The sequence below is a fragment of the Sesamum indicum genome, linkage group LG8, assembly GCF_026168435.1.
Source record: "Sesamum indicum cultivar Baizhima isolate 11 linkage group LG8, ASM2616843v1, whole genome shotgun sequence".
Lineage (NCBI taxonomy): Eukaryota > Viridiplantae > Streptophyta > Magnoliopsida > Lamiales > Pedaliaceae > Sesamum > Sesamum indicum.
The window spans coordinates 31,877,422-31,889,489 of NC_142664.1; the positions used below are offsets into that span (position 1 = coordinate 31,877,422).

At 37.6% G+C, this 12,068-nt stretch overlaps 3 protein-coding genes across 8 annotated transcripts; all 3 read right to left on the reverse strand.

Moving 5' to 3' along the window:
• Positions 1-63: 63 nt before the first annotated feature.
• Positions 64-4,258, reverse strand: GAUT3 (galacturonosyltransferase 3). 4 transcript variants are annotated; one of them, XM_011090408.3, is made up of 9 exons: positions 4,086-4,258; positions 3,634-3,680; positions 3,433-3,493; positions 3,182-3,223; positions 2,972-3,109; positions 2,744-2,884; positions 2,332-2,666; positions 1,289-2,234; positions 64-585 (listed from the first exon to the last, which is right to left on the reverse strand). In XM_011090408.3, the coding sequence occupies exons 1-9, from the start codon at positions 4,140-4,142 to the stop codon at positions 310-312; spliced, it is 2,043 nt and encodes a 680-aa protein (XP_011088710.1). In that variant the 5' UTR covers positions 4,143-4,258; the 3' UTR covers positions 64-309. The 4 variants fall into 4 exon arrangements, with proteins under 4 accessions (XP_011088710.1, XP_020551855.1, XP_020551857.1 ...); XM_020696196.2 differs by having other exon boundaries at positions 3,182-3,226; XM_020696198.2 differs by having other exon boundaries at positions 3,433-3,519; positions 4,086-4,196.
• Positions 4,259-5,327: 1,069 nt separating this feature from the next.
• LOC105169863 (putative serine/threonine-protein kinase PIX13) lies at positions 5,328-7,806 on the reverse strand. Of its 2 annotated transcripts, XM_088883807.1 has the most exons (7): positions 7,619-7,806; positions 7,342-7,431; positions 6,831-7,210; positions 6,565-6,700; positions 6,322-6,464; positions 6,079-6,202; positions 5,328-5,988 (listed from the first exon to the last, which is right to left on the reverse strand). In XM_088883807.1, the coding sequence occupies exons 2-7, from the start codon at positions 7,415-7,417 to the stop codon at positions 5,534-5,536; spliced, it is 1,314 nt and encodes a 437-aa protein (XP_088739933.1). In that variant the 5' UTR covers positions 7,418-7,431; positions 7,619-7,806; the 3' UTR covers positions 5,328-5,533. The 2 variants fall into 2 exon arrangements, with proteins under 2 accessions (XP_088739933.1, XP_020552122.2); XM_020696463.2 differs by lacking the exon at positions 7,619-7,806 and having other exon boundaries at positions 7,342-7,612.
• Positions 7,807-8,551: 745 nt separating this feature from the next.
• LOC105169930 (transcription termination factor MTERF15, mitochondrial) lies at positions 8,552-11,880 on the reverse strand. 2 transcript variants are annotated; one of them, XM_011090483.3, is made up of 3 exons: positions 11,698-11,880; positions 10,796-10,989; positions 8,552-9,938 (listed from the first exon to the last, which is right to left on the reverse strand). In XM_011090483.3, exons 2-3 carry the CDS (start codon positions 10,877-10,879, stop codon positions 8,820-8,822), a joined length of 1,203 nt encoding a protein of 400 aa, XP_011088785.2. In that variant the 5' UTR covers positions 10,880-10,989; positions 11,698-11,880; the 3' UTR covers positions 8,552-8,819. The 2 variants fall into 2 exon arrangements, with proteins under 2 accessions (XP_011088785.2, XP_020552124.2); XM_020696465.2 differs by having other exon boundaries at positions 10,796-11,097.
• Between the last annotated feature and the right edge of the window lie 188 nt (positions 11,881-12,068).

The following is a 12,068-nucleotide window of genomic DNA, read 5'->3' on the forward strand; positions in this document are numbered from 1 at the left end:
CTTGTCCTGAAAAATGAAAAACGTGTATAAACAAATTAAGTAATTGAAAATTTGACATGAAACTGATTCAAATTTAACCATCCCATAAAATGCATACACAATTTTATATCCGATAGCAACAAGCATCAACATGCTATCTCTGCCAAGGCAATGGACCTCCTGCAAATTCTTTATGCCTATATAAAAACTCCTATTTTCTTTTTCTTATAGGTACTCTTCAATAAGCAAACATTTTGGCCTACCATAATACAGAGCCAACATGTATGTGACATCTCCAAACACTATTTTGCATAAAATGAACATGTGCCATTATTCACTAAGGTTACAAAGTTGCACATAGTAATTATCAAACATGACATATCTGGACCAATAAGATTTGTACTTTGCAATTGCAAGATCCAACCATGGTTTATAATTTCCATTATAATGCACCACAGCAGCATTCTCTATTTCCGTTTGGTTAAGAGCAGGGTCATAGCCCAATCCCAACACATGCCAGCTTCTATCCAGAGGGTAGGTCAAGTTGTAGAAAGTAATCAGCCCTGGGGGCAGCGTCCCAAGTTTCCACAGCGTCCTGTCCTCATTCTGCAATCAAAATTTTCATAAGCATTAGAGCCATCATCTAGCAAGTGATGACCTCACGATAATCAAGACTGTAAGACTTTTGGGTACATGTACTATGACCATATGTCAAATTATTATCTCTCACACTAATAGTTTTGATCAAGAAGCAAGGTAAAGCATGAGATTAATTTGTATAATTTAACCTCATAAAGTAGTAGTGGGAAGAGAATGCAGAGAGATGATGACAATGATCAGGGAGAAAATTAACATCAAGCCTTCCCTACGAAATGTACAACTACTTTGGTTTAAGTTGCAGTAATGGAAGGAAACAATTTTTAGAATTTCCTTGTCTGATTCGCCGAAAAAGAATACATCCCTTGATAAGCATTAGCCTCACAAATCTCCACTGTACATTTTGTCAAAATTCCCTTCTAAAAAGATCACCACAATTATTCACTCAAGGACACACCAGAACAAAACATGTACTGATACTACTATGCAATAAACTAGAGGAGTTGCAGGCTGTCCCATGTGAATCTAAGTAATTATCCAAGAGCAGGGTGTACAATAGGCGGTCATTAACCCTTACCAGAAATTATGTTCTATATTGTAGTAAAATGCATGGACAAAAGAAATGCAGCAACTATAGTAATATCCAGCAAATAATTTTTTTTCAGACAGCACCAAAGAGAAGGGGAAAGATCAGAGTCAGATGGTTTAATACCATGTCTTGCCAATGATGATAGATTCCAGTAATGTCACGTTTCCGCCACTCCCTCAAATCAAAGATATTCATGCCAAATGCCCAGCCACAAGCATTTGGATCAAAATTCTCAGATATCTTCGGATTAGAAAAGTTGAGATACTTGTCAAACCTATGGAAGCTCTCCTTGCAGGTTTCAACAGCACCATTCACCATCCCTTGCAGATTAACAGACCATAAAGGTGTCAGATCCTTCTGAACAACAATGTCGTCATCCAGAAACAATACCTTATCCAGCTTTGGGTATACTTCAGGGAGGTAAAATCTAAGGTGATTAAGCATGGACAAGTATTTTGGATTCCTGTATTTAAGATTGTCAGAGCCGGCTGTAAGGGATGATGTTTGATGTGCCTTGAAATAGTATTCTATCATTCGTGCAGATTCAAGCTGACGCAGGACAGGACAGTATGAAGAATTGAGCCAAGTAAACTCATCCACATTCTGGACTTGAATTGTTGCACCAGCGGGAGCATTTACAAGAAACCACATTCTCATAGCTGCAAAGTTCAGCTTATCAGTGACTATATGGAAGACATGCTTCTCAGGCTCTTTTGCATGTAGAACTGTTGAGTTCACGACAACAGATGTTGCTAGTACATTATCAGAAAAGATGGCATAATGGTACAACAGTGTATCCTCGAGTTTCTCTTTGTTAGGGAAATCTTTCTCTTCATAATTATATAGGTAATAGTCTGTTGTGAGAACCAATGGAATGCAATGCAACGGTCTGGGGACAGTTTTTGCATCCAACTGTATCAAAAACGAGCTCTTTTTCTTCATCAATTGTACATTAGTCTCACTGGACTGAAGCATGACCCTCAACTTTCTTGCTATCGAAACACAATCGTACAACTGGTCCTTGGCTGCAGCGAGAACGTGACCCATGGCTTTCGCTTGATCAATCGCACTGATGCAAACAAAGGAAGAAAAGGAATAAATAATGCTGTACAAGATCCTAAAGCTAACATCTTATTAAATTTACCAGAGAACTGATGTAGCAAGACCTTGGATGAAGTTCAGCATCAGTAATAGCTTCTCCGATAGCAAGTTGACTTTCTCTAGAATGTTTGATTAAGGAATCATAAAGCACAGTCTCATTCTTAGACTTAGCAATTGCTGCATAAGCTTTGGCCATTATGATTTGATCTCGCATAAGTTTAACTGTGGAATCAGAGTTGGGATTTTCATATTCTTTCCTCCATATACTGTATTTGCCCCTTATAGTGGTATCGAGCTCCCTTGCTTGTTCAATTGCTGCTTCTTGCATCCGGTCGTCCATCTCCTTGTCTTGTTTGATCAGATCTGCTGCTCGCCTCTCTCTCCTTTCCCTTCGAAGTCTCTGAAGTATGAGAAGTAGTTATTACATCGGACCATCTAAGAAATATACCATCTGGATAAGCAGATTACACATTTCACCTGTCTCTTAAGTTTCACAGGATGCACGGGAGATGCTTGTGCCTCAGGTGTTTCATCTCCAGATTGATGATCATTATTAGAATCATTATCAGTGTTTCTAGAGCTCCTTTTAGGTTGAAATGGGTCGTCTACTATCTGTGACTGGAAATGAATGGAATGTGTGAGTGAACTAGAACCACCATATTGGAACAAGTTAACTCATAACTGTGATATAGTGTGGCAGGTTACCAGCGAACTCCTTGATTGATCACGTCTGCCCTCGCCAGGGCTTTTCCATACCCAAGATGCTGATAGGTCCCTAGACCTCACGCTCCTAACTTGAACAGCACCAGAAGGGTCACTGTATGTTACCATTATGTCAATCTCCTGCATAAAGTAGGTAAACATACCCAGTGTTACTCTCATCGCTTCCATGAAATGAAGAAAGAAAGTCATTACCTTTCCATCAGGACGAGCAGTAGAAGTGATGTTGCTTTGATCCTGCTAACCAATTGTTTAGTACGATCGGACGAAGCATCAATATTTGCAATGTTTAGCACAATAAAAGTGAACCATCATTTTTTGCATTAAATAAAAGCAAAAGATCAGCTTAGAGACGCAAATTTTGTTCATTGAGGCATAATTCCTTTGTTCAGAGTTTGAATATTGAGGAAGCACATTTCAACCCGCAGAATCAATGAAATAAATACCTGTCTGTTAATACAGCGTGGACAGTCATACAGTGGGGTACTCATTTTCCATTCTTTTTTCCTGGAAAAGGAGGAGAAGAGCGGAGGCTGAGATGCAAAAGATCAAATGATCAATCTTGAGACCATAAATACAATTGGCCACAGGCAAACATACTGAGTGCTAAAGAAGCTATAGGTTGAGAGAAAAATGAATCAACTTACACTGCATATGTATGTGACATCCTGACTGCGGAAGCATGATTCAGTCCCTGCATCAATATGCTATGTAAGACAACTCGCAAATAATAAGAACATTGGCAAGATCCTCATATATAGTGGTAACGACCTTAAGAATATTTCAAAGCTCCACTAGAGTAGAACAGAAAATGGAAAAGGATAGAGATAAATAAGCAATGAAGCTTAAACTAAAGATGGGATAGGGATAGGGATGGGTTTTATATTGGGTTGAGCAATAAATGAAGAAAAGGAGAGCAAGTTTTGGGTGAGAACTGAAGGTTTGGTGAGGAGAGTCGAAGAACATCAAAGACTCCATTATAATGCAAGGGGGAGGTGTGATGGGAAGCAGATCTATGTCCGTTTTCCATGAAGTGAATTCAGAAACGGGAAAGGAAAATGAGAGAAAGGGGGAGGGGGTGATTGTGAATATGAATTACCAAGAAAAACAAGATCCCGACAAGGAATGCAGACACCAATGGTGCTGAAGATCTCATCGTACTACACTCACTCAAGAACTCTCTCTCTCTTCAGCGTAAGCGGGAACCACAACCCTAAACTCTTTCATCCTCCTCCTCCTCCCCCTTTTTTAGTTTTAATTTTAAAACAATTTCTAAGGTTTCTGCCTATGTATTATTGTATGTATCTTGTCGCGGCAATTCTCATTGGCCCCTTCACTTGCTAATTCTTTCTTTTTTATTTATTATTTTTCTCTATTAATTTATAATCACTCTCTCATATATACATTTCAATACGAATGATTATTGAGAATTGCACTTTTGGTTCCTCATATCACGACCCAGATTGATGCAACTTTTTTCTCATAATTTAGGGGTTAGTAATTTTTTTTATATTGATAATTTATTCATTTATGATATTATATACTTTTTATCTTATAATTTATGGACTTAGTAAATTCGAATTAAATATACTAAATTCACAAATTGTGATACCAAAAATACAATTTTTTTTTTTAGTAATTAACATAATAGGTAAATTACAATGACCTTTCCCGATATTTGGTACAATTACGAATATTTACTTATTGTTTGAAATATTACAAATACCCCTCTCATTTTTTATGAAATTATGTAATTTTTGGATGGATGTATAAAATTGTCAATTTTGTTGTTATTGTATTTTTAAAAAATAAAAAAAATTAGATGGGATGGATGAAAAAATTCTAAAAGGTATCAAAAAGTTATCTACTTAATCCATAAAAAAAATTAAAAATTTTAAAAAATAAATAAAATTATAATTTTTAATCCACCAAGGCATTCTGGACAATTCACTACAAAAATATATAAAAACCTAACGGATTGAGTTAATTGTTAGACGACTGTCAAAATCAGAGAGTATTGATAATTTTTCAAATAACGAATAAAAAATTTATAATTATGCCAAATTTTAAGAGAAGTACCAACATAATAATGGTGGTAGTAGTTTGATGGTTGTGTTGAGTTGGCAACAGAAGATTTTGTGGTGATTCATTTTCATTGTGAGTGATAGTGGTGTTGTTACAAACACAGAATTAGGAATTATGATATGTAGTAATGACTGCAATTGAAAAATCAAATGTATATTAATAACTCCATCCAATCCACATCATCATCATGCTATTACCACCCCACCCCATGCAATGCAGCATTATTATTAGAATAATTATTTTTTGCATTCCCACGTCCAGCTTCAACTCTGTCTTCAATAACATTTCTTGGGTTCAAAATCTCACCAAATCATTAGAATTTCCTGAATATACAAACCAATAACTATCTTTACATCAACCATCAAACTCATTAACAGATTCTCTACTCTTTTTCATTCTATCTGCCAATAAATAATACAACTACTTCACGCCATCTTACAACATTGATCGAAATGACTGGCATTATGAGCGCTGTGGCAGTGGATATGCTCGATTACCCTCCTGCCTCGGATGAAGTGGAGAACGATACTGCAGAGGTAGAGGCTGCTGTCCACGCCGATGATTCACTGTCTGATAACTAGAATGTACCCTGCGCTCTCTAGGCCTCTCATTAGCAGAATCAATTCTTTCCAGTGTTTCCACTATTTCTTGCATTGAGGGTCTGTTTTTAGGTTCATTTTCCAGGCAATTCAAAGCAAGCTGAGCTATTTGTAGTGCAGATTTTGACGGATATCTTCCCTCCAGCCGCAAATCCATAATGTTCTTTAGTTTCCTCCTGTCTGATAAATGTGGCTTGATCCAATCAACCAGATTATGCTGTCCAGATGGACGATTTGTGTCGAGTGCTCGTAACCCTGTCAGCATTTCTACTAAGACGACACCAAAACCATACACATCACTTTTCACATACAAGTGCCCTGGTGGATAAGAATGCTATTATTAGAATATGACCACATTGTCCATTATTCTTTCTGTATAGAAACTCAAAAGAGTTGGCATATTTTTACCTGTTGCGACGTACTCAGGGGCAGCATACCCGTATGTCCCCATAACCTGTGTTGTTACATGGGATCTACTAGCTGTTGGACCCATTTTTGCTAGGCCAAAGTCAGATATCTTGGCATGGTATGACTGAAAACAAAACGCCAATGTTAGAATAATCAGAATATCTATGTATATAAGTTAAGAATCTATGTCCACAAGTGATGCGGGAAAGGGTAATAGAAGCAGAGCGCAAGTCGCGAGCTTACTCCATCCAGCAGTATGTTTGAGGCCTTGAAGTCTCTGTATATAACTTTTCTATCTGATGCATGCAAGAAAGCAAGACCACGAGCTGCTCCAATTAATATCTTAAGCCTAATATCCCACGGAAGTGGCTGAGCAGCAGAACCCCCTGGAAATATGCGAGAAAGATGTGTAATCCAGCACAAAACTGCAAAAGTATATGTCTGTGCTGCTGATATCTGCATAGTATGTATTATATAATCCCTTACTTCCAAAAAGATGGTTCTCTAAGCTGCCTTTTTGCATGAATTCATAGACAAGCAACAACTCTTTATCCTCCCAACAGTAGCCCAACAGTTTAACCAGATTTGGATGAGAAAGTCTTCCAAGGAAATTCACCTCAGACTGCAAGTATAAATAAAAACCAAAAAAGAAGAAAAAGTTTTTCATGATGCTTTTAATGAATGCTCACTGCTCAACCTCAGACAGCAACCAAGTATGGAATTGAAAACAAGAATAAATAAATAAATAAGACCTGCCACTCCTGAAAGCCCTGCATGCTTTCAGAATTCAACTTCTTGACAGCAATGACGGATGATCCATTCCCAGCAGCTCTGGCAGAGGATTTGTCGTCGAGCCACCCCTTGTACACTTTGCCAAAACCACCTTCTCCCAGCACCGTATCACTTCTGAAATTTCTTGTGGCGGCCTTGAGTTCTGAAAAAGAGAAAATCCTTAAATTGGGGTGGGGCAACATATGCCCGGCGGGGGTGGGAGTGGGACTCCCCTCATTAGTGCTTCCACCACTTTGGGCGGAGAATCTGCTGTTCCCAGAAATAGTGCTGCTGCTGCTGCTGCTGCCGCTGGAGGTGGAGGTGGAGGAAGTGGTGTTGCTAGTGGCCTGCGATGCTGCCACTGGGGAAAGATAAATAGAGTCAATTCATCAAAGTCTTGATTGAGAGAAGAGAAATCAAGAAAAAGTATGAGTAATCAATGAATCAATCGTCCTGGGAAAAGAAAAAGGGTTGTTGAACTTGAGTGCATACCTGAACTGAATTGAGCAGTAGATGATGATGATGGGGTATGATGGAGAGAGGCACAAATACTGGAGCAGATCCCCATGACTTACTGACTAGCTAATACACACACACAGACACAATCAGAAGCAAAAACAAAGCACTTTGTCTTAACAAACAGAAGAACGTCGGCAGCTACAAAGAAAATCAATCAAACTCATAGTCATCATTCATCATTCATTCACAACACATCCATACACATATCCCTTTCCTTTTCCTTGCGACTTCTTTTTCTTTGTTGACTGACCTTGCTATAATACCCACTCGGTGGTATTCCCTTGGTTTGAATTCTTCTTCTTCTTTAGCAAGTGGGAGTTTAATTTTTTATTTTTGAATTAAGAACCTTTGAATGAAAAGTTGTGTGATATGAATGAGATTGAGTTTTTGGAAGAGAGAGAGAGAGAGAGTGAGGACCCAGTCAGCCAGTGATGGTTCCGTAATGCGAATGGGGATGAAGCCAAAATCTTAAACAAAAGTCAAGTCAAAACAGCGTGGTGGTGTTCACAAAGAAAATTGAAGGAATGCCCGCCAGTCACCGTCGACTACTTTTATATTATTTATTTATTTGTTCATGTAGAAATATCAATGCTGTGTTTAATTGAATGAATGCATTTTCATTTTAATTCTATCCCGCTTTGCTTCTCTTTTCTTTTTCTCTCCTCTTTGTAGTAAATAAACAAGGAATGGAAAGTGTACATCTAGTCTCTAGATGATGATGTAGTAGTAGTAGCGTATGCCTCACTTAATTTCAATAATAATTTACAAGATGATGGTGTGAAGGAAACAGCACCCACGAAATTTCTTCTCAGTTTTGAATATTTTTTCAGTTCTCTTCCTACTTTTCTTGATTTGTTTCTTTTCTCCAAAAAAAGAAAAGAACAATGTTGAAGTTAATGGGATTTAGAACATGGATCAAGCAATCCATGGCATTGGCATCCAACTGAAATAGTTGCTCCACGTTTCTCCAAGTCCCAAGTGTTTTAGAATCATTTACAAGGTGAATGCAAGTGATCATCTCTGTCCAGTATATGTAAGAAGGTACACTTGCAATAACTGAGAAATATGATGAGAGGGATTAGTGTTGAAATATGAGACAATCTATTAATACTTACAGTTTTCTGGTTTCAATTGGAAGGAATAATTCCATGCAAATGCCCAGAAACGGAAAACTCAGTAAAGATAGGAGAAGATGATAGCAATTAACAAGAAACTTAAAATCTGTACCAATATACACCACATGTTTGGCCTACTTAAGGCCCTCCCACTTTTCGAGTATCCAAGACACACAATTGTACATAAACTGATTCCAGCAACAGCAGCAATCCTGTACCTCCAGAAAGAATAGAAGTATGATTTGAGGGGAAATTTTTAAAAAAAAAAAAGAAAAAGAAAGAAAGAAAAGATCATCAACATCCACTTAATCCACTCTGGAATACACAAAAATATGATCAGAAAGGAAATCCTTTATTCAAGTTCTTCTTCGAGGACTCTGCTAATCGTCTAATACATTTTGCATTCTTAAAGGTTGTCATCAATTCTTCAGCTACACTCTCAGGGTGACAAGTGATAAATGCTGATACAAACCGCTTATTCGACATCCTCAATGCTCTCAACAACGCAGGTCCCTTAATCTGAGGAACAATTCCCATATCTTCTATTTTACATGCCAGCTGGAAACGTGGTTTTAAGACAGTTTCCAAATTAAAGTATAGCAGGAATGGGTTTCGAAGTACCACATTGGCTGATAACCTCATTGTGCCCAGTATAAAAGTCATGTGTCTCTGAACTTTATCAACGGATAGTGTCAAAACAAGCGGAGAACGTCCAATAAGACCAAATATCTCATCCTCCAAAAGCCCATATTTCTCCATGTTCATCACCTTTTCACGGATGGTTTCTATGCGAGATATGGCAAAGAGGGAAACCACATGTTTATACATTTTGGATTCCTTTGAGACTCCAGTTTTACGGATGTAATCAATCTTCTCATCATCCAGGGTAGTTCGTGGAATCAAAGTGGGTCGAGACAGAAGCACAGTGATCAGGTCCCCTTTGCTAAGTCCCATCGATTCGTATATGGCAATGACAGGTTTGACTTTGTTGTGGAAGTCATAGGTAAGAAGAGAAGGATTGCGTACAATAGCCTTGACTAGGACCTGCCTTGATCCAAACAACGCCTCAAGATATTCAAGGCGTTCATTCAACCAGACATTGATTTTGCAGTTGAGAAAGCGGGGACGACAATGTACCATTCTCACAAGGTCAGTGGATTTGATGCCCAAGTGAGAAAGTATTTCAAGCTTGGACTGAAGGATCTGAATATCCATTTTACGTAAAGATGGACGTCGCTCAAAAATCCTGGATATATCACTCTCACTACAACCCCATTCTCTGAAAACACCAGCTGAGTCTTTAGTTTTTTCTCCAACACTAGCTAAATCTTGTAGACTTTCACAAGCTGTGGTACTGAAAAGGCTAGACTTTATAATGTAGGAAGGTGAACTGAAGGGCAATAACTCAAAATTTGGAAAGCCGATACCATCAGTCTTCTGCAGTTGATGTAGGCCCTGTAATTAATAACGACATAAATAACAGTTATTTATAAACCACTTCCAATGTAATATGTGAGAGCCAGAACCATTGGCATGTAATATACCATGAGACTGCAATAACAGTTGGGAAAAAGTAATAGGTAAAGAAGGAGACAAAGAACCAGCTATTCAAATCAAGTTCCAACATTTCTAATAGGTTCATGCCTGATTATCTTGTTCAAATATTAGTAGTAAAAGAGAGGCAGAATGAGGAATGGTTTCATAGAGCAACATACCATAAACTTAGGTGTCTAAGAAGCAAACGACTTGATACACAAACAAATCTTTAGTGCAGATACTTGAGTCCTAAGAAGGGAAACAACTGGTTTCCAAGTAAGGCCAAGTTCCAGGAGGAGGAGGAGAACAATTGGTTTATATTATCTCAGTTCAGATGCTTCTTTTTAATTGTTAAGACGGGGAAAAGATGTTCCATTTTTGCATTGCAAAAAGATATCATACATCCCCGTTGATGCAAAGTTAAGAGGAACATATATAGTCAATCCGAAAGATGAGAAATTCCTAGCAAACCCACTTGTCACACTGGGAGTCGGTAGAAATCATGGTTTCTTATTCTTTTGATTGTAATTAGGAGAAAAATATAATTACAAAGAAACTAGATTAAGCATCCACCATAATCAATGAACCTAGTAGCAAACAAACATGAAATTCTCGGAAATAAAACATAAGAAGCCCACAACTAAAAGAAATAGAAAAATTAAACAGAGCATGATTCACAAACTTTGAAATTTAAAAAAGTGAGGAACATTAGGAATTATGAGTCATTGTCGAAGAACAGACCCCCGCACAAAAACATGAAGTAGAAAGGAACTCACAGTAGAGAAAGAAGTGAAAAAACGGGAGGTGTGGTTGGGCAAGCGGCGAGCAGCACCTCTGTTAAGGACGTGCAAGAATACCATTTATTTAGGCAACAGACAGCTCAAATAACAGAGAGAAGGAGGTTGGGTAGTTGTGCTGCTCAAGTAAAAGGAGCGGGTGTTGCGGTTGCGGTTGCTCCTTTACTCTGCATCTGCAAGTGAAAATGGGTTTTGAGTCGCCGTTGGACGACAAAAACTGCGTGTGAGATCAGTTGTCGTGCAAAATGGGCTGCCAAATATTCAATCAGTTCATATCTACCCTGCAGCCCACACCAACTGTAAGGTTGTGGTTACTTGAGGGTGAGGGAATAATGTTTATGTATTGTTTAGTTTAAATATAGGCCTAATAATCTAAGCATTGATTTAGTGTCAAGGCCCACCACAACTTATGGGTGTCCAATTCAGGAAAATTGTTTTTCTTATTTGAAGCTGTAAATAGTAAATAGTAAATAGTAAATAGTAGTGATTATGATCGAATCCAGAAAGAATTTGATTTTACTTTTAGATTAAATTCTTGAATAAGATGAGAAAGAGGTGTGTTGTTGATACTAAAATCAACAAACTAAAATTGATAAATATAAAGAGGAAAATAAATATGATCCAACTTAATTCATTCTATTGTTGATCATTAATTAATGTGAAAATATCATTCATCCACAGTACAAATAAAAAAAAAATTGGGCATATGGTCATTGGTTTAAGAATATTGTGATGTTAATTTTTCAAAGCTAAATATACCAACTATTGTTGATACTGTGATGTATTGATTAATAATGCTACCAGTTATTTCCTTTCTGGAAAAAGGAAAGCTCCTATATAAAATTGAAGCAAAGAATGCAATTTATAAGAGAGCAAAGTACCTATTTAATGGAGAAGACTGGTGGAGAGAGCTCTGCCGCCGGTTGGAGAGTGGAGGAGGTCGCCCGTCGGCTCGGCGTTGTCGTATCTGTTCTGCTGCTGCGCCTGCGTTCTTTTCTTTCTTCCGCTGGTTCTTTCTTTTCTTTTCTTTCTCTTAGTCTGACTCTCTATTCTAATTCTATCTATATTTTATATTTTATTTAATATATTATTTAAAAAATTGGTTATTCTGTTCGATTCGAGCAAAAATCGAACCAAATCGATTTTTTTTTTTTAAAAAAGAACCAGTAGCCAAACAGAAATTTTGGATTTGATTTTCGATCGATTCGACCGGTTTAACCAGCGTATGCCTCACTTAATTTCAATAAAAATT

Bases quoted from the DNA above. Each gene is read 5' to 3' on its own strand.
- LOC105169930 (XM_011090483.3), bottom strand. From the start codon at position 10,879: ATGGTATTCTTGCACGTCCTTAACAGAGGTGCTGCTCGCCGCTTGCCC. The intron at 9,939-10,795 runs GTGAGTTCCTTT...TATTAATTACAG, and splicing joins TTTTCACTTCTTTCTCTACT to GGCCTACATCAACTGCAGAA.
- LOC105169863 (XM_088883807.1), bottom strand. From the start codon at position 7,417: ATGGGGATCTGCTCCAGTATTTGTGCCTCTCTCCATCATACCCCATCA. The intron at 7,211-7,341 runs GTATGCACTCAA...ATCTTTCCCCAG, and splicing joins TACTGCTCAATTCAGTTCAG to TGGCAGCATCGCAGGCCACT. The intron at 6,465-6,564 runs GTAAGGGATTAT...GCATATTTCCAG, and splicing joins AGAGAACCATCTTTTTGGAA to GGGGTTCTGCTGCTCAGCCA.
- GAUT3 (XM_020696196.2), bottom strand. From the start codon at position 4,142: ATGAGATCTTCAGCACCATTGGTGTCTGCATTCCTTGTCGGGATCTTG. The intron at 3,494-3,633 runs GTAAGTTGATTC...CTCCTTTTCCAG, and splicing joins ATGTCACATACATATGCAGT to GAAAAAAGAATGGAAAATGA. The intron at 2,235-2,331 runs GTCTTGCTACAT...TGTTTGCATCAG, and splicing joins GATGCTGAACTTCATCCAAG to TGCGATTGATCAAGCGAAAG.